This window comes from Microtus pennsylvanicus, chromosome 4, assembly GCF_037038515.1.
Source record: "Microtus pennsylvanicus isolate mMicPen1 chromosome 4, mMicPen1.hap1, whole genome shotgun sequence".
Lineage (NCBI taxonomy): Eukaryota > Metazoa > Chordata > Mammalia > Rodentia > Cricetidae > Microtus > Microtus pennsylvanicus.
In genome coordinates this window covers 44,795,120-44,816,696 of record NC_134582.1, presented here as the reverse complement: position 1 = coordinate 44,816,696, position 21,577 = coordinate 44,795,120, and the positions used below count along the sequence as shown (strand labels likewise).

General features: G+C 45.1%; 1 protein-coding gene across 1 annotated transcript; it reads right to left on the bottom strand.

Moving 5' to 3' along the window:
• Positions 1-1,373: 1,373 nt before the first annotated feature.
• Positions 1,374-21,548, bottom strand: Hdac3 (histone deacetylase 3). The gene is made up of 15 exons (XM_075968822.1): positions 21,400-21,548; positions 21,222-21,304; positions 18,652-18,794; positions 12,373-12,454; positions 12,174-12,230; positions 12,007-12,062; positions 11,519-11,652; positions 10,051-10,131; positions 9,597-9,670; positions 9,393-9,457; positions 7,740-7,829; positions 7,566-7,624; positions 7,240-7,319; positions 6,811-6,968; positions 1,374-2,099 (listed from the first exon to the last, which is right to left on the bottom strand). The coding sequence occupies exons 1-15, from the start codon at positions 21,452-21,454 to the stop codon at positions 2,030-2,032; spliced, it is 1,287 nt and encodes a 428-aa protein (XP_075824937.1). The 5' UTR covers positions 21,455-21,548; the 3' UTR covers positions 1,374-2,029.
• Between the last annotated feature and the right edge of the window lie 29 nt (positions 21,549-21,577).

Below are 21,577 nucleotides of genomic sequence, written 5' to 3'. Positions count from 1 at the left end.
CCATTCGGACCCACGTGGGGGGGAGGGACAGAGAGGGGGCGGTGTTCTCTTCCAGGCGGCAGCGGGCCATACTGCCCCCTGGCGGATGGAACAGGAGGCCTTTAGGCTCCCACGCAGAGCCCACGTGGCTTAAAGCTAGACCACCTCAGACCCCATCCAGAATTTTATTGTCTGAACCAAGAATCTTATCATAGAAACACTGTAATTTTGGTTGAAAATTAAATGCTAGGTTTTGTGGGATAATGCAGTTTGTATGTATATGATGCCTGGGCAGTAAGTGCATTAAAAAATAAGGTAAAAATGAGTTACTTGATATAGAAAACTATGTACCAAGAACTGTTTCAAGCAAGCACCAATCTAGACCAGCTATGGAGTTAGATTACCCAGCTCTGAATCCTACATTAGCTTTCTAGTTGTTTCTTATGTAGACTAATTATTGTCAATAGCCTAGACAGCAATTAAGTAGTTACTATATACCTGGCACATGCTACAGGCCAGGCTATATGTTAAACACGACGTATCTTTCCTCACTGAATCCTCGCGATTTCATGATAGACTCTACTGGTATCACCATTTAAGAAATTGGGATTCTGGGAGTTGAAGTTACTCATAATTGATAGAAAATTGACAAACAGCCACACCATATTTAACCAAATTCCCCGCAGGCTAAACCAAATGTGCCTGCATGAGTTCTCTGGGTGTGGTCTTTGCATGATCTCTCTCAGCAACTCCATCCATTCTCCTGGCTACATCCACCTGGCACGGGGTCTATAGGGAGGACTAAATAACCCTGAAGTCTAAAGAAAAGGATTTCAAGTGTATATTCCTGAGGACAGGAGCCTCCAGTGCTCCTAACTTTGCTGTCTCTGAAATACGGCCTTCATCTCCCGTGTGTTTTCAGTCTTCCAACTGCTGGAGAAGTTGCACAGAGGTATGCAGCCCTCACTGCAGGCTGTCTAGGAGAATTCTAATGCTACTTACTCCTAAGCCAGAATGAAAGGACAGCAAGAGTGGCCCATCTAACACTCTTCTTGTACCACTGTCAACGCCCACATTTACCATGCCCAACTGTAGTCTTCCGGAAACGGGTCTGTGTTTGTAGTGCATGTGAGACCCAGCCCTGTGTCTCCGTCAGCTGCAGCTTCCCACATGCAGCACAGCTGAGCGTTTACTGTGCTTATCTCAGGACCTCTTTACCACCTAACACTCTCATCTCAAACACGCTTGCTCGCATAACTAGAGCCATCTTTTACACCTTCTCAGGCCAGTGATCTGCCCGGGTCAATATAGTTCTTCAGCAGCAATGTTCCATTAATTCCCCACTTGAGTAAAATGATCCATGGAGAATACACACACAGGGCCTAACAAAGTGCTGAATGAATGTTAACGATTTTATTATACACATCATCATCTCTAGTTCCCTTTCCCATCATACATAGGTAGCTAACAAGAATTAAAATTCCCAGAAAGGTACAAAAAAATACCAATTGGTTTATTGGATTAAAAACTGGTAAAACGGACATAAAGGCAGTTAGAACAGGACATCTTCACAGCCTCCCCTACTTGCCACTGCACTCCGTCTGCAGCTAGGGGCTCAGAGAGACAGGCCCTCCTCCCCCTCACTGTTCACCTACCATGGAAGCAACAACTGCAGCAGAGGAACCCAGGAGGAAGTCAGAGGTGACCTTAGCACTGTCAAAATTTCATCTCTAAAAGCCTCTGAGTTGGAAGCAGGGAGAGAACAAATGCAGGGCCAGAGGGGCTGGGGAACAGCCTCTACGGCTCATTATCCATAATGTTCAGAGATCTGTGCTCCTGTCTCATCCCCAATGGGGACCATCAACAGGCTATGATAGTTTGAGGAAAAGGGGTAAATGATTCTAGAACCACATGTGGTTTCCAAACCCTTCACCAGAGTTAGTAAAAGCCTTGGAGGTACCCAGTTCAGGACTTGGGGGGGGGGGGCATACTTTCCTTCCCACCCAAGAGATGAAAAGGAATTCCTGGGGACACAGCATCCATGCTGCTCTTAAATCTCCACATCACTCTCCTTGTCGTTGTCATGGTCTCCGTCATAGAATTCATTGGGTGCCTCTGGCCTGCAAAGCAAGGGACAAGAGATTAGAAACCCACTCTTCCAAGTTCCAGACTCCTCCCAGCACTCTTCTCAGAGCCAATTCTCCGTTAGTCCTCTCCAAAGCCAGTTCCTCTCCTTTTGCTGGCAGGGACTTACTGCAATCCATGGAGACTTCTGTGTGCTAGGTACTGCTGTAGACTTTAGCAAAACAGCGGAGAATCAGCCAGATAAGGTTTCCACACAGTGTCTCAAAGCTTACCTCATGAAACTAGCAATACCAAAGCAAACGAATGAATACAATAATTTCAAATGTGTCGTGTTCTACGTGACTGAGTCTGATGAATAAGAGGATGACATTTCACCTACAGTTGCAAAGAGAAACTGTTCTGAGCATGAAATACCTGACTTCCGTGAAGAAACTGGCTGGGCACAGATCTCAGGAAGGTTGCATTAAGCCACAAAAAGACAAGTACAGAAATCACAATATCCAAGGAAACTGAGCCATTCCAGAAGGACAAGGAGACCAGGACTATTGGGGGTTATGCCGGCAGACAAAAGTAGTTTCAGAAGATGAGCTAAGGGATCTGTGTGCAGGATGTTTTCAAGCTGTTTGAAGACGGAAAGGTTTGAGGGGAGACTATCACAGGAAAAGGTATGAGCAAAGACTGACACAGGGAAAGGTGTTGTGAGGGGAAGATTGACACAGGGAAAGCTGTGAGGGGAAGATTGACACAGGGAAAGCTGTGAGGGGAAGATTGACACAGGGAAAGCTGTGAGGGGAAGATTGACACAGGGAAAGCTGTGAGGGGAAGACTGGACAAAGGGAAAGCTGTGAGGGGAAGACTGGACAAAGGGAAAGCTGTGAGGGGAAGATTGACACAGGGAAAGCTGTGAGGGGAAGACTGGACAAAGGGAAAGCTGTGAGGGGAAGACTGGACAAAGGGAAAGCTGTGAGGGGAAGATTGACACAGGGAAAGCTGTGAGGGGAAGACTGGACAAAGGGAAAGCTGTGAGGGGAAGATTGACACAGGGAAAGCTGTGAGGGGAAGACTGGACAAAGGGAAAGCTGTGAGGGGAAGATTGACACAGGGAAAGCTGTGAGGGGAAGATTGACACAGGGAAAGCTGTCAGGGGAAGATTGACATAGGGAAAGCTGTGAGGGGAAGATTGACACAGGGAAAGCTGTGAGGGGAAGATTGACACAGGGAAAGCTGTGAGGGGAAGATTGACACAGGGAAAGCTGTGAGGGGAAGATTGACACAGGGAAAGCTGTCAGGGGAAGATTGACATAGGGAAAGCTGTGAGGGGAAGATTGACACAGGGAAAGCTGTGAGGGGAAGATTGACACAGGGAAAGCTGTGAGGGGAAGATTGACACAGGGAAAGCTGTCAGGGGAAGATTGACATAGGGAAAGCTGTGAGGGGAAGATTGACACAGGGAAAGCTGTGAGGGGAAGATTGACACAGGGAAAGCTGTGAGGGGAAGATTGACACAGGGAAAGCTGTGAGGGGAAGATTGACACAGGGAAAGCTGTGAGGGGAAGATTGACACAGGGAAAGCTGTGAGGGGAAGATTGACACAGGGAAAGCTGTGAGGGGAAGATTGACACAAGGAAAGGTGTGAGGGGAAGATTGACACAGGGAAAGCTGTGAGGGGAAGACTGGACACAGGGAAAGCTGTGAGGGGAAGATTGACACAGGGAAAGCTGTGAGGGGAAGACTGGACAAAGGGAAAGCTGTGAGGGGAAGACTGGACAAAGGGAAAGGTGTGAGGGGAAGATTGACACAGGGAAAGCTGTGAGGGGAAGACTGGACAAAGGGAAAGGTATGAGCAAAGGCGAACACTCCCGTAAGAAGGAAGTGATAGCAACACAGGATTCAGTAAGCACTCAATACAGGCTTCCTTCTTTTTGAAACACTATTCTTTTTTTAAAAAAAAAAAAATATTTATTTATTATGTATACAATATTCTTTCTATGTGTATGCCTGCAGGCCAGAAGAGGGCACCAGACCCCATTACAGATGGTTGTGAGCCACCATGTGGTTGCTGGGAATTGAACTCAGGACCTTTGGAAGAGCAGGCAATGCTCTTAACCTCTGAGCCATCTCTCCAGCCCCTGAAACACTATTCTTTGAAAGAGAGAATTGAGAAGGTCACTGAAGAGAAGCTAAGGAACTAAGGCAGACAAGGTCGTGTCTACTCAGTAAGCCCATCTCTATCACCTCTAAAACTTAGGATTGGGTCTCAGTCCTGATATTAGCGGCAGAACCCTAGTTACTTAATCTCTGAGCCTTGGGTTCTTCCTCTAGTCATCTGAGGATAAAAGCCACCTCTTAGGGTTGTCTGATGGCAACAGAATGACACCATGAAGTACTTAATGTTGAACCGAGACCTCTGCAAAAGTAGCAACTCATTGTGGCCACTCTGCAAGTCATGTGTTAGCTGGAGCTATGGCAGCAGGTAGCCTGACAGTGAGGCAAGGCTCAGAAACAGAAGTTCCTGCCAGCAGTGCAGAAGGCTAAACAGTGCAGAGACAAGAACCAGATGTGAGCATGTGACTACAGAAGAAAAGGCAAACCTAGACAGAAGGGAGAACTCAGAAACACTATGGACAAAACCAGCTAAGACAGTGGAAATCAATTTCTGGAAGTCAGACTTGAGAGACCAGAAGATGCAAGGAGATGATCATCGGAAGGAGTCTGAGCCAGATGTTCAATAATTCCTCATCCAAGCCATGGGGGAGGGCAGCTGGGGAAGTCCAAGGGCCAAAGCAGCCAAGACCAAGGCCAGAAGAGAGATGAAGGCCAGAATTCTATGACCCAAAAGTAGGTTCTAGAAGGAACTGCGAAGTCATCCAATCTGTAGCAGAGCCAAATATCAGTAATATCTGTAAGGAGATCTGTTTCCCACCAAATCTCTGTATCTCTGTCTGCCCTTGTCTGTCTGTCTGTCTGTCTGTCTCTCTCTCTCTCTCTCTCTCTCTCTCTCTCTCTCTCTCTCTCTCTCTTTCTCTCTCTCTCTGTCTCTCTCTGTCTCTCTCTCTGTCTCTCTCTGTCTCTCTCTCTCAATCTCTCTAGGCCCTTCTGGGTTCTGCTGTCCTTGTTCTTCATTTTCCAAAAATTTCTTCAAGGATTAACAAACAGAAAAAAAAAATCAATCCTAATCTTTCTCTCCCTATTTCATTCTAGCTACAAATATTTCAACATAGACCTAAGAAAGATAAAGATTATTTACATATTTACACACACCTCACTCAATACAATTCTCAAACCGGAAGAAGACAGCTGAACAAATAAATCTAAGAACCCTATAAAACAGAATGATGTGGGCAATGACCCGTCTGGTTCAGTGCTCAGAAGGACCGAGTAAAGTGCTGGCAAGACTATAAATAGGGAGCTGAAGAGATGGCACTTGCTGCCATTGCAAATGACCCCGGTTCTCTTCCCAGCACCCCATGGCAGCACACCCACCCTTAACTCCAGTTCCAGGGGATCTGACACCCTCTTCTGACCTTAGCAGGCACCAGGTACACAATGGTGCATATAAACAGATACAGGTGAAACACCACACATATAAAGTAAAATAAATAAATCTAAAAATAAATAAAAGGTTAAAAAAAAACGAATGTAACTAAACCATTGAAGACTTTTTGGAAGTTTTCAATTTGGCAGCAAATATAAAAGGTTTTACTACATATGACCTTTTAACATCAACAATTCTGAAAATCAGACCCACTAAAACAAGCATGCAAAGATGTATTATCTAAGGGGATTCAGGGTCACATCCTTTACTACTTTAATAGCCACAAAAAAGGGGGTGAAGTAGGATAGGGAATAATGTAAATACCCACGAGTGGTAATTGATTACATTATGCTATCCCCACACAATGTTGATACAATGGAGAAAACACTGATCTATATATACTGTCATGGAAAAAAATTTTTTTTTTAAATTTTATGTGCATTGGTATTTTGCCATGGGTGTCGGATCCCCTGGAACTGGAATTACAGACAGTTGAGAATTGCCAGGTGTGTGCTGGGAATTGAACCTGGGTCCTCTGGAAGAGCAGCCAGTGCTCTTAACCACCAAGTCATTCCAGCCCTGGAAAAAAAATCTTTTTAAAAGAAAAGAAAACAGGCAAGTGTAAGTCAGAGCAACATATTGTGAATATCCTTATTTGTATTCACAAAAAATGTATAAACTGGGTTGGGTGGTGCCTGCCTTTAACCCAGCATTTAGGAAACTAAGGCAGAAAACTTTCATGAACTCAAGGCCAGCTTGTGCTATGACAGTCAAACCCAATCTCAAAAACACCAAGAAAGAACTAGTTATGGGGGCCCATGCAAAGGATCTCCGATTTCAAGGTCAGTCTGATCTACACAAGACATCAAGGAAAAAGAAAATAACTACATAAATAAAATTCTGAATGTATGCATGTACATGTAGAAGTATTTATTCCTATAATCTACAGAAAATGATCTATCAAATAAGACGTAAGTCAAACTACTAATAATGGTTACTTTCGTGGAATGAGTCTGGGACTGTGTAAAAACATTTTGATGCTGTTTATAATACTTTAAATAAATATGTTGTTTTGTTATTGAAAGTGTCAAAAAAGGGAGAAAACTTGCAGCCTAAAGGAGACAATAAGCCTGGGCCAGATGAACTAGTGTCTTCCCATTCTTTCCCACTCAGAAGCCTCCTCTGCAGACCCTCAAGCCCCTGGCCCAGACCTGCTGTAGTTCTCCTCAGGACCTCTCTCTTCGGCATCAGCCTCATCAGTCCTGTCGTACGTTAGGAGGTCTGCGGGGACATCATGAATCTGGACACTAGGCGCATGGTTTAGCATCTTCAAGTTTTCAAAGATTGTCTGGCGGATCTGGTCCAGATACTAGTTGAAAGGAAAGAAAAGTCAGCAGCTCCCGAATTCCCAGAGTACACACCCTTCTCTCTGCCTTCTACCCTGAACATTCTGGTTTTAAGAAGTATTTCAAGTTCAGATCCCAGTTGATAACTGTCCCTACTTTATCCTGGGCTTCCCCACAATGGTAAGTGTGACAGTGACAGCCAGGACTTCCTTCTCTTGCTTTCTCCTATTTCCCACCTCCCAGACCTCTCGAGTCCTCTTCTCATCGCTTCTCCAGCTTCTCCAAGCTGCTAACCTGGCGTGAGTTCTGATTCTCGATGCGGGTGCTGACGTCTGGATGGAGCGTGAAGTCCGGGGCAAAGTACTCGAAGTATTCTTAGAGATGGGAAGGGATTGGGAGAGGGGATGAAGTAGTACAGCTGAGATACAAAAAGGCGAGTCCCGCAACATTCCCATCTTTTCCCATCCTGGTCCCCAGGTACACAAGTTATTTGCTCTGCTCTGAGCCCAGGGGTTTAGTCTGCAGAGCTCCCAGAACACACCATTTCCCATCTGCCTTCAAACAAGGTCATTCTGGGGACTGGTGAGAATGGGGAAGGGGCACCATGAGGTAGACCTTACCACTATAGGGAAGTTCCTCACTAATGGCCTCTTCTACTAGCAGAGATGTTTCATATGTCCTGAAACCAGCAAGCAGAGGAGGTTGGGCTAACCATGTGGGCTGCAAGGACCATCCCTCCAATTTCTTAAAAGTCCCTAGTGAACCACAAAGGAAAAAGAGAACGGAGGACTCACCAGCACCGGGCAACGTTTCGGACAGTGTAGCCACCACCACCCAACACGAGGAGAGGGATATTGAAGCTCTTGACATATTCAACACATTCCCTGTCAGAAGCAATAAGAGGACTGGGTGAATCCAAGACATGTGACCCCAGGTATCACTTGAATGCCGGGCAAAGAGACTGGCTACTAAACGTTCTCTATGTTGTTCTGGGCAGTAGAACTCACACTGGCATTCTTTGTGTATGACTGCTTGTGTAGATGTGTATGAATCTTCATGTGTGTTGATGCCTGCATGTGTGTGCATATGTACAGAGCGGCCAGAAAATATCAAGTGTTGTTCTACAGGTACCATCCACCTCTTTTTATTTTTTATTTATTTTTTAGTTTTTAGTTTTTGGCCTGAAACTTCCCAATTAGGCTAAGATGACTGGTCACCAAGCCCTAGGAATCTTCTTGTCTCTACCTTACCAGGACTGAGATTATGAATCATAAATGCATGCTATTCTTACATGGGTTCTGGGGATCAAATTCAAGTCTTTATGCTTGTATAGCAAGCACTTTTACTGAGTGTGCTATTCACCCGGTCCCCACCCAATGCCTTCCTGCCTCAAGATTAGATTTTGTTCAAGATTAGTGTACTCTAGGGACTGGAGAGTTGACACAGCAGTTAAGTGTGTTTACTGCTCTTCCTGAAGACCAGAGTTTCAATTTCCAGCACATACACTGGGCAGCTCACAATCACTGTAACTCTAGCTCCAGGAGATCCAATACTACCTACTTCTTGTGCTCACACATGAACACACACATACACACACACAAATGAATGAATAAGCAAAATTCTTTAAAAACAGTATATTTAATATTTTGTATCTCAATAAATACTTTAAAATAAAGCACACCCTCACTCTGTCTTGCTTAATATTCTCCCTGGCACCCAACCTGCTATTCAACTACTCTCATCAGTGTCCCAGCTAGACTGACTGTTCTAATCTTCAGCGTACATCTTCAAATCCTCAACTTCTCTCCACTACATCCCCTGCCCAAACAATGTTAATGGCTTCGCAACTGGCTTTCCACTACCCATCCTATGCTCTGACTCCCACCCCAAACCTTTCTTCATTTAGCAGTCAGAATAATCAACCACTTTCAAATTCACTGGCCCATGTCACGTCCCTGTTTAAAACCCTTCCACAGTTTTGTATCATCCATGGTCTAATAGCTGTGCACTCTCAACCTGGCCAGCTTTCAGCACCTCACTGTGTTCTGGCCTCACTGGTTTTATTTCTTCTTCATCAAGACTGCAGCTCTTTTTCGGTCTTTGGGCTTTCTACTCCTGGCCCTTTTCATTGCGTAGGGCACGATTCTCTGTTCTCCGTTCAGAGATCATTCCTTCTTCGTCTCCAGGTCTCCACTCCCATTTCACCTTTTTAGAAAACCCTTCCCAAAGCATACTGTCTATAGTAAATTCCCAAGCTAGGTGTGGTGACCAGAGCTGGTAATCCTAGAATTTGGGAGGCTAAAACAGGAGGATCACAAGTTCAAAGACTGGTCAAGGATGCACACATACACAAATAATGATGATGAAGATGATGATGATGATGATGATGATGATGAAATGCAACTTTAAATACCAACAACAAGAACAAGAAGGAAAGCAGTTCTCACCCATGGCCTCGTATGCTGAGATTGAAACATCCTAATCGGTCACAGCCCAGGGAGTCAGCTCCACACTGCACAAAGAAGAAACCCAGATGGCTACAGTAACATGAACGATCAGTCCTTCCCTCACCAGTTTGAAGGACTTATTCTTCCCAGAACTCTTTCCTCAAGCCCAGGCAAGGCCTCTTAGGGAGGTGCTAACAGCATTACCTGAAGCACGATGCATGTGGGTTGGTAGAAGTCCACCACCTGGCTGATGACTGGCTGGAAAAGGTGCTTGTAACCTGGGAGAGGGCCAAAGGTGGGCAACCTGGCACCCCAAGGGGATGGGGAGACAGGGAACAAAAGGAAAAAGGGGGTTGAGAGAGCATGTAGCCCAGGAAAGGGGCAACCCACAGAACCAAACACTGGTTCTGAACTTCTGGAAGGAATCACAAACTGCTGAGTTTGAACACTAACAACCTTCTTCCCAGAAAAATTAACAAATAAATAAAAATGCACAAACACATACTATATGCATACAAATTCCAGGGGTTCGTGGTCCCTCTGAAGGCCATTCATCCTTAAGGACACCTGGCCCAACAATAGACAACACTAGGTAGAAGAGGTTAATTGAAAGAGAAAACACGGGGAAAGTGAGCGTGGAGAGGCCAGCAGTACTTACTCTGGTCATCAATGCCGTCCCGTAAGGGCACATTGAGACAATAGTAGCGGCCACTCTCTGCTCCAACTTCATACATGTCACCTATAGAAAAGTGGGTACAGTAGTCATGCAAGGTAGTTTTCACGACACAGCTGTTCCTTCCTGCCCTCTACCACATGCTCTCTTAAGGCTCCAGCAACTTGCATTCATTTGATACCGGGTCAACAGCTATATAACTCAGACTGCCCAGGAACTTCCTGTGTTGCTCAGGCTACCTTCGAACTCTCACTCCCTGGCCTCAGCTTGCTGATTGCTAAGATTACAGGTGTGTGTTTTCCTGCTTGGTGGCCACAGAGGTCATAAGAGGGCATCAGATCTCCTGGAACTGGGAGTTACGGAGAGTTGTGAGCTGTCACGTGGGTGTTGAGAACAGAACCTGGGTTCTCTGCAAGGGCAGTAAATGCTCTTAACAGCCGAGTCATCTCTCCAGTCCTGACTCACTCTCTCTCTCTCTCTCTCTCTCTCTCTCTCTCTCTCTCTCTCTCTCTCTCTCTCTCTGTGTGTGTGTGTGTGTGTGTGTGTGTGTGTGTATGTGTGTGTGTGTGTGTGTGAGAGAGAGAGAGAGAGAGAGAGAGAGAGAGAGAGAGACATAGTGTAGCTATATATCCCAGACTGGCCTCAAACTTAAGGCAACCCTCCCACCTTAGCCTCCCAAGCCTGCCTACTAGGAAAACAAGCATATGCCATCTCACTCATTTCAATGAATATTTCTCAGGAACTACTGTGTGCTAAGATGTATGCGAGGCGTAAGAGTATAATGATGAACAGACCTAATGAAATTCCACCAAGCTCATACTTTTGGGGTATGTGATAAGGAAGAAGGATGTGATGGTTTGAATGAGAATGACCCCCGACCCCCACCCCCTTAGCATATTTGAATGCTTAGTCATCAGGGAGTGGCACTGCTGGAGAAGGGTTAGGAAGTGTGGCCCTGTTTGAGAAAGTGTCACCTGGGGTAGGCTTTGAGGTTCCAAAAATCCAAGCCGAGCCCAGAGTGTCCCTGCCTATGAATCAGGATGTAGCTCTCAACTCCTGCGCAGAGCCTGCCCACATGCTGCCATGCTCCCCACCATGATGATAACAGACTAAACTCTGAACTGGAAGCCAGCCCCCTTGTAAATGCTTTCTTTCATAAGAGTTGCCTTGGCTGTGGTTTCACAGCAATAGAATAGTGACTAAGAGAAAGAACAAAAAATTGTAATAAATGTAACTAGCAGTGAGAAAAAGAGACAGGGCGAGGTACCTGTTTATTTAATTTAATGGAGTGATCAGAAAGGCTTCTCTGAGGAGAGGACAAAATAATCCGATCATTCAGGAAGCTGATTAAGAGGATTGGGCGTTCAAGGCTAGCCTGGGCTATGGAGCAAGACCCTGTCTCAAAACAAAACACACAAAGAGCTAAGGAATACACAAGATGCAAGGATCCTACCTGTTCCAGGAAAGAAGTAATTTCCATATTTGTGGAATGACACAGTCATGACCCGGTCAGTGAGGTAGAAGGCTTCCTGAACCCCATCACCATGGTGGATATCGATATCAATGTAGAGCACCCGAGGGTGGTACCTGGTGTGACGATAAAGCCACGATCTGGGGAAGAGGTGAATTCCCCATCTTCTTCTCCCCAATACAAGCTTGGGAAATATTTAGAGTCTGCTTCTGGCCAAGTCACTTGAAACCCCATCCCACCAAGTTTCCTCCCGAAAGCCTAGGCCTTCATCCTCAGGCTAGAGACAGGGAAGGAAAGGGAGAAAGGGGACTGACAAGTGAGCAGGCAGCAGGGACAAACTGTGGCGCTGAAGAAGCCCCCTGAGAAAAGCATCACAGACTTGAGAAGCCAGTGAGGAAGGCGGTCAGGGTGGGGCCAAGGCCTAGGGACTTACAAGTCTCCAGTCTCCCCTCTCCTCCTGGAGCACTTACTTGAGCAGCTCCAGGATGCCAATTACAATGTCATTGACGTAGCAGAAGCCGGAGGCCTGTGGGAGATGGATTTATAGGCAGAAGAACAATTCTTCTACTCAGCTACCCCAACCCTGTCATTCTGACCACCTAACCTCTGGCAGCCAGTCCTCCCACTGCAGCCTTACCTCAAACTTCTTGGCATGGTGTAGACCACCAGCCCAGTTGATGGCAATATCACAGATCTGAAAGACAAATACCCACTCAGTCTTCTTCCTGCCCACCCCCGAAGCCGGGTTCCGTGTCAAGCCTATAAACGGTCCTGAATCTGGAGACCCACAGGAAATGGGACCAGGACTACAGACTGGGGCTACGTCACTACGTCACCTTGTTGTTCAGCTGTGTCGCTCCTTGCAGAGATGCGCCTGTGTAACGGGAGCAGAACTCGAAGAGCCCGGGAAACACTGGACTGTAGGAAAGAGAGTAGGATTACACCTCCTTCTCCACCCAAACTCCATCACCACCCTCTAGCAGCTCCCCTCTCCTCCTCCACACCTGAGCCATCTTCAGATTTATTCAACAAAGATATTTGGACCAAATCTTGTGCCAAGCCTCATACAAAGCATGGTACAGAAATCATAAAAATGTTCACTGCCAGGGAGTTTGTATCCTACCTGGGAAGCAAAGCAAACAGGTTCTTGGGTACACAAGAAAATGTGAATAAGCTGAGCTAAAAGAGGTTGTTCATCATAGGAGGTGTCTGTGTGTACCACACTTGAACAATGTGCAACGATATTCCTTGTGGTTACACATTTTAAAGAAAGAACTGAATTCCCATTGGCGTGAACCATTAATAATGAGACAACTAATGAAAGCCTTTAGCTCACTGTTAGCACAATAAGCCACAAATCACCTATATGGATTTCCACCCACATACTGTACATTTTCACTTACATAACATTCTAGAAACAACGAATACGCGGATAGAGATGAGATCAATAGTTGCTTGGGGCTAAGGTGAGAGAAGGGATTGACCACATTTGTAGAGTAAAGGAAATATTCAGTACTGGGAAGACAGCTTGGTCAGTTGAAGTGCTTGGGTTACAAGCAGGAGGAGGAGATCTTAAGAACCCATAGAAAAAGGTCAAGTTTGGTGGCTTACGCTTCTAATCCCAGCTCTGAGAGGCAGACCTAAGGGGTTACTGTCTAGTCAGTCCAGACTATTTAGCAAGTTCCAGGCCAGTGAGAGACCTTGTTTTAAAACACTGAGGTGGCGCTGGGTGGTGGTGGCGCATACATGCTTTCAATCCCCATTTTTCAAGACAGGGTTTCTCTGTAGCTTTAGAGCCTGTCCTGGAACGCGCTCTGTAGGACAGGCTGGCCTCGAACTCACAGAGATCTGCCTGCCTCTACTTCCCAAATGCTGGGATTAAAGGCGTGTGCCACTACCGCCCAGCTCAAACTTAAATTTTTAACACAGAAGCAAAGCACACACACAACCAATCCCAAGGGTCACACTAAATAAATAAATCCCAAGCCTTAGGTCTCCAAAATCCAGTGCAGTCTACACACTGACCATGTAAGAAAATATGATTAGATAATTATCAATTCTAGAAAAAACAAAAATATATACAGGAAAATAAATTAAATAGTAGTACTACTTGGAATCTTAATTATAATAATGTAAGCATAGCTGGGGGGGGGTGGCACACACCTTTAGTCCCAGCACTCAAGAGACAAAAGCAGGCAGATCTCTGAGTTTGAGGCCAGCCTGGACTACAGAGTGAGTTCCAGGACAATCAGGGCTACACATAGAAACCCTGTCTTGGGGATGGGGGGTTTGGGGAGAAAAACCAAAACAATAATAATAATAGTAATGTAACCATAGAATACTGATAAATTTTAAAATGTGAAGGCTGGGTGTGGTGGTAGACATCTTTAATCCCAGCATTCAGATCAGAGGCCAGACTGTCTATATAGGGAGTGCCAGGCCAGTCAAGGCTACAAGGTGAGATCCTGTCTTTAAAAAAAAAAAGCTGAGGCACCTATAATCCTAACATGCTGATGCAGGCAAAGGAGGAGCAGAGTTCAGGTCATCCTAGGCTAAACAACCTCGGCTCCAGAGGCTCCAGAGGCTCTGTCTCTGTGTAAATAAACAAGCAAGCGTACAAATAAGGAAGCATCAAGACGGCCCAGCAGATTGGGGGGGGGGGGGGAGAGGAGGGGCCCTGCCACAAAGCCTGACAACCAGAATTTAATCTGTAGAACCCATATGGAGATCTACTCCTATAGGCTGTCCTCTGACACATGTACTACTCCTTCAAAAATAAGTAAATGAAAAAATAAATTTCCAAGTAAATAAATACATCAATAATATAAACTGTGATATTACTGCATCACAAACTGAGAGAGAGGGGGAACATAGTAGGATGGTATGCTAATACTCCACACCAATGGCTTATTAGACAACATCTAAAATTGATAAGAAGAAACAGCAATAAGAGATAATATAGTAGAGAAGTATGATTGTAAGCCAGATTCAGAAGGCGGACAACCTACATTCACCCATGTAGTTAGTAACAGTGAGGCCGGGCTGACAAGCTGTTTAACCAGGTGTACCCAGATACCCTCTTCTTTACAAAGAAGCCTATACTAAGCCCTGCTTGATAACAGGTTGTTGATATTGAGAGACTGGCTGCAAAGCATTTAAAACAGTACCTAGCACATAGTAGGTATTATCTAAATATATAGATTAGGAGAACTAGCAACAGTAATTTTATTCCTTAAAAATGTAAAGATAAATACCATGGCTGGGCATGGTGGCACATGTCTTTAATTCCAGCACGTGGGAGGCAGAGGCAGATGAATCTCTGAGTTCAAGGCCAGGCTGGTCTATAGAGCTAGTTCTAGGATATCCAGGGCTATACAGAGAAACCCTGTCTCAGAAAACCAAAAAAGATAAACACCGGAAGAAACAGGTAAAGGATAAAGTGAGAAGAGAGACTTGTAGACTTAAGATTTGCTTTTTCCTTGGGGAGCTGGAGGGACGGCTCAGTGGTTAAGAGCACTGGCTGCTCTTTCAGAGGTCCTGAGTTCAATTCCCAGCAACCACATGGTGGCTCACAACCATCTGTAATGAGATCTTGTGCCCTCCTCTGGCATGCGGGCATACATGGAGGCAGAATGTTGTATACATAATAAATAAATTTAAAAGAAAAAAGATTTGCTTCTTCCCCAAAATATAATTTAGCTATGAATTTTAGATTACTTATGCCTTCTCAGCTGGCATGATAGGCTTAGCCATCATGCCAGGAAGCAATTTGAAATTAATTTTAAAATAGAAGGGGGGGGGATGATCCTCTGAAACACAGAGTATAGATAAATATGGCTATAGTTTACATTTGATGGGACCACTGATGGATCACAAATGCCCAAAGGGAGTGTTCCCTTACTTCCCAAAAACATTTCAGCTTCAGAGCTGACTCTGCATTCTCAGATCTGGGAAGTGAACTCAGAAGAAGCAGCAGAAACAATTAAGAAAAGAAAAAAGAAGAAGAAGAAAGACACTAACACCAAATGAGTAGCACACTGTGTATAGGACAGAACTGTAGGCCAATGCTGTCAAGAAAAGCTTCATGGGAAGTCAGGCACCACGACACACACCCAGAATCCCAGCACTGAGAGGCTGAGGTGGGAAGACCACCAGTTCAGTGATAGCCTGGGCTACCTAAGAAGATCCTATCTTGAAAACCAAAACAAATGGAAAGAAGGAAGGAAGGGAGGGAGGGAGGGAGGGAGGGAGGGAGGGAGGGAGGGAGGGAGGGAGGGAGGGAGAGAAAGGAGAGAAAGGGAGGAAGAAAGAAGGAGATGGTGTATGGTGACTCAGCAGTTAAGGCACTAGTTACTCTAGTTCTAGTTCTAGCTGCCAGCACCCACATCAGGGGACATACAACCAAATGGGAACTCCACCTCTGGGATCCAATGACCTCTTCTGACCTCCACAGGTACCCACACATGTGACATACACATACATATACATTCATACACAGTAAAATTTTTAAAAGATTTTTCAAAGAAAAGGAAGGGAAAGTAAGAACCACATGGAAGTGAAGGCTGAGAGGCTTTGAAACGGCTGAATGGAGAACCATGAGCATTGCCACACGTGGGAGTAAGGTGTGGGGGTCAGGGGTAAGGAGCTCACAGCAGTCGACAAGGAACTGGCCTTTGTCCTACAGCCCCAGCTACTTGTCATTCGGCTCTTTCAGTGAAACAGATTAGGAAACTGGCTTACAAACCTGGGCTCTGGGCCAGACGTGGTGGAGGAAGACTTACTCTAGCACTCAGGAGCCTGTAGCAGATTCTGTTTTAGTCAGCTTTCAGGATCACAAACTCAGGGCCACCCTGGAGCCACGTGGTTTTGTCTCAAAACAAACAAAAAACCTGGGCTCTGGACCAGAATCCTACCACATCCACAGTTAGGTGACTCAAGTTAAACAACCAAATTTCCCAGACCTCCCTTTTCTTAGGGGCAACACCAGGAAATAGGCTATTACATCCAGTGTTACTATGAGAATTAACTGAATGTGTGTGTAACCCTCAACATGATGCGTAATAGGGTAGGGGCTTAGTAAATATATAATATATATTTCATAAATATAAAATAGGTTTATAGGAAACAACTCAGAGGATCAACAACCTCGATTCTTCAAAATATAAATTCAAAGTGGAGAGGGGAAAGACATAAATTACATGTCAAGAGACCAAGTGAATGTGTAGCTCTTCTTTGGATCCTGATTTAAATAAAATGCATCACACATAGACACACACAGCATTTGGGAGGCAGAGGCAGGTTGATCTCTGAGTTCGCAGCCAGCCTGGTCTATAGAGTGAGTTCCAAGAGAGCCAGGACTGTTTCACAGAGAAACAAGAGTATAACTTAGAGACACATGATGAAAATACTTATGGCATCTGGGATTTGCTTTAAATTCATGTAACATAAAGATACAAGTGAATTAAGACTACACAGGTATGGAAGAATGTGCCAGAGCTTAGAAGGCTAAAGTAGGAAGATTTCAAGTTCAAGGCCAGCATTTACTAAATAATGAGGCCTATCTCTTCAGGAAAGAAAAAAAAAGACCAGTTCTTTACTTCTAAGTGTGGAAGCTGGGTAAAGAATGTACACAGATTCACTCTTCTACTCTACTTTCAAAAATGTTGAAAATTTTAATGGAAAATTTCAACAGTATCTGGTGTGATAGTGTGCGCCTTTAATCACAGAACTAGAGAGGCCAGTTTGAAGCCAGCCTGATCTACATAGTGAGTTCCCTGTCTCACAGGTAAATAAATAAATAAGAAGATAAAACAAACAGTATTGAGTACTCTGTAGCTGTTATGTTGATTATTTTTTATTCACGTACCAGAGGGCTAGTATGGCTCACTGATCATTTTGTGCCCATTCTCTAGAGCCCCTTGAGTCTTCTGCCTCCAATACAAGCTCAGTGTTAACCTGGTCTGATTAGGGACGCAGCTTATCAGCAGACTGCCCAAGTAAGTAACATGCACAAAGGACTGGATTCAATTCCAGTCATCAAAAAAAAATGTTTAATTAAAATCTAGTCATGCCATTCATTCCCTGGTCTTTATGACTTTCATCTACTATAAAAACAAAATCACTGGCTGGAGAGATGGCTCAGTGGTTAAGAGCATTGCCTGCTCTTCCAAAGGTCCTGAGTTCAATTCCCAGCAACCACATGGTGGCTCACAACCATCTGTAAAGAGGTCTGGCGCCCTCTTCTGACCTTCAGGCATACACACAGAATATTGTATACATAATAAATAAATAATTTAAAAAAAAATCACTGATTTACAACGTAACTGTTTACTTTTAAAAAACATACAAAACAAAAATAGGGTCATCAATCAACTAGCAGCATTCTTGCCTCTGCCTCCTAAGTGCCAGAATTACAGATGTGAGCCATCTCAGGCTTTATCCTTTAAAAAGGCCCCACTCATCTTAGCCTCCATTCAGATCACTGTTCTCTTCACTTTCTGCTAGTCCCCAGGTAAGTCATATCCTACCTAGAGCAGTCCCCTAGCACCTGCTGTCCCTCCTACCACATCCCTCATCTCCAGAGCTCAGCTCAGTCTCTATTATTTCACCCAAGAACAGCCCTGCCCTAATGTTAGTGTGCACACTTGGCAGAATCATCTAGCTACATAAATCCTATGGCGAATACCATGACTTACTTAGCAAAGGCATACTATTAAAATTTTGTCATTTTTCTTCGGCTTTGTATCCCTCATACCTAGCACAGGGCCTGGCCTAGACAGAGCAAACGATTAGTAGGTATTTTGCTTGTTTGTTTGCTTGTTTGTTTTTCGGGATAGGGTTTCTGTGTGTAGCCCTGGCTTTCTTGGAACTTAACTCACTAGATCAGGCTGTCATCAAACTCAGAGATCCACCATCCTCTGCCTCTTGAGTGCTGGGATTAAAGGTGTGCACCACCACCGCCCAGCGGCCACCGCCCACCAATTACTAAGTATTTACTAAACAATCAAAGGTGTGAATGATAATTCATTGACTAGAAGGCTCCTTCCACAGCTGCCACGGGACCTGACTGAAGTGCCTGGCCTCTGGCTTGACAACAAAGCCCCATGTTTCCTCACCAGTCGTCACCCACATTGAAGGCGTTCAGGCTCTTGGTGAAACCCTGCATGTTGGTGGGGCTGACCCTCTGCAGGAAGTCAATGTAGTCCTCTGAATGGAAGCGGCACATGTCATGCTGGGAGGCCTGGTAAGGCTTGAAGACCTGGGGATGGAGACAAAAGGGAAGTTGTTCTTTTGAGCACTGCCTAGGTACTAGCTGGATTTCCATACTGCCCTAATCTTATCTTTGAAGGCAGGATACCTGTGGGGCAGAAGTTTCTCTCAGGAGGGCTAGCCAAAACAGGATCGGCTCAGGAGGGCTACTAGAGTGCCCAACCACGACAAAACCTCACTTAATTATAATCCCACCTAAACACTGAATGATACCATGATAGGTGACAACAGCCATGGAAACAACTAGAAAGCAAAAAAAAAAAAAAAAAAAGTGGTAAAAAGAGAGAAGAGTTCCTGAATTCCCAGAAATAGTCTGTCCGGTCTCAGACAGAAAAAAAAAAAATGAATATCCCTTTTATCAGTCTATTTCTCTTACCTCATTTTTACTCTATATCTATAAATTCTTAATTAAAACTTTATTACATTATTTGTGTGTGTGTGTGTGTGTGTGTATGTATGTGGGTGGGTGGGGTAGGTAGGTACAAATGCCACAGTGAAGTCAGGGATAACTTAGATGTCAATTCTCTCCTTTCACCATGTGGCTGTCAGGGTTCTCACTCGGATCACCAGGCTTGGAGGCAGGCTGAACCACCATTCTAACCCCTACACCTATAACCTCCTGGTTCCTAGGAGTTGAGAACGTTATGTCCCACTTATATTTGTGGCCCAAATAATAATAAATAATAATAATAAAAGTCTGTTTCACTGCTCATTTGACACGTGGTCTTCTTACTGGTTCCACAATTCCAGGAAGGGGACAACAGGTCTAGTTTGGATGAAACACCTGACAACAAACCCAGGCAGTGCTCTACCAGTGCCTGGGCTGAGACCACTCCACACTGATTCCAGCCCTGGAGACTGTCCAAAACACATAAAACAATCTTCCTACCCCATCCTTTGTTATTTTTCAACAACTCTGAGTGAAGAAGAGATGTTATTTTGGGCAAGCTTTTTTTAAAAAATTTTATTTATTTTTATTTTATATGCATTGGTGTTCTTCCTGCATGTATATCTGTGTGAGGGTATCAGATCCCCTGGAACTAGAGCTATAGAGCTGTGAGCTGCCATGTGGGTGCTGGGAATTGAACCCCTGGTCCTTTAGAAGAGCAGCCAGTGCTCTTAACCACTGAGCCATCTCCCTAGCCCCAGGGCAAGCAACTTTTATCAAGACCCCTGAAGAGCACTTCACCTCCTTCCTCCCTGCAGCCCAGTTTCTCCTTCCTTCCCAGCTCACTTCTCCTGGCCCACATGCCTGTTCCTAGCTTTCCCAGTCGTGGGTCCCTCTAAACTCATCTCTTCTCTCAAACTCAGATTCTTTTCTTGGGGTTTTTCACCATGGGATCAAATCTATGACATGTATGACAATCTAACTAAAATCCAAAGTCCTAAACCAAAGATTTATTATCCTTAGCGGGGGTAGAGGTGGAGATACAAACAATGGTTTGAATATTGGGCAACACTTTTTCTTCCCTACAAAATGGATATAAAAAGAACACACAGATAATTTTAAAGGGTTCACAGACTTGCACTAATACCACCTCACTCTTTTCTACACCCAAACCACTGCCTGTGTCTGATTACTTGTTGAATATCTTCACGGTACATAAGGGCCAGGCTTGCTATTGTCCCATTTCATTCCAAGCTGGAGAGAAACAGTACCTGTATAACATGGGGAATAGAGAGTTGGGCAGAACCATATAGATACATCCTATATTAAAAAGTAAATTCCCACCAGGCAGTGGTGCTGCACACCTTTAATCCCAGCACTCAGAAGTCAGAGGCCAGCCTGGCCTACAGAATGAGTTTCAGGACAGCCAGGGCTACACACAGAGAAACTCTGTCTCAAAAACAAAGACAAACAAACAAAAAAGTAAATTCCCAGAATATTCTCTACACATATACACCACAAAATGTAGAGTTGTCCTTTCAGGTAAAGGACACATGAGAAGGAGCAGGAATTATGGGGAAATCTCACCAGAAAATATATTCCCAACCCTCATCTTCAGTTCTGCACCGCTATCCACTCTACAAGACAGAGGGACTAGAGGCATATTTCAGTGGCAAAACACTCATTTAACGTGTGAAACCCTGGATTCAATCCACCAATACGTAAACTAAATAAAACGAGAAGGAACAAAACTGTCTTCAAAGGGTCCCCCTAACCCCAGGCCAGAGGCTGGTCTGTCCTCAAATTAAAAGGGAGTGTCACCTAAAATCAAAAATGTGTCTCCATTAAGTCGGGAAACACCCTCCACTCAGTACCTCCACCACCACTGCACATAGGGAATGTCCTGTGTGCCTTCTATCCTGCTGACCCTCTTCTAGGGGTAGGTTGCACCTGATATGTGCAGTCCACCTAGCCTAAGGCCGCAGCTCATTCCCTGGCCCAAACCCCCACAGAAGTGGCAGGACTCACGATCATCTTCTTATAGAGACCATAATGCAGGACTAGGCTATGAGTCAATGCCAGGCGATGGGGCTTCATCGGGTGCCCAGCTCCTGGGGGCAAGGAAGGAAAGAGTTGATCAGTTACCACCCCTAGACTTGCAGCCCTTCCCGCAAAACCTCTCTTTCCGCACAACCCTGTGCCCTACCGTAGTGGAAGTTGCCCACATCGGGGTCGTAGAAATACGCCACCGTCTTGGCCATGGTGCTGGGGGACCAGGCCTGGTGCCTCAGCCGCCCGCCCGCCGCCGGCCGCCAGCCCCACCCCCGCCGTGCGTGCTGCGCAAGCACGCAACTTACCACTGCGGAAAGGAGCCCTCGGCCCCG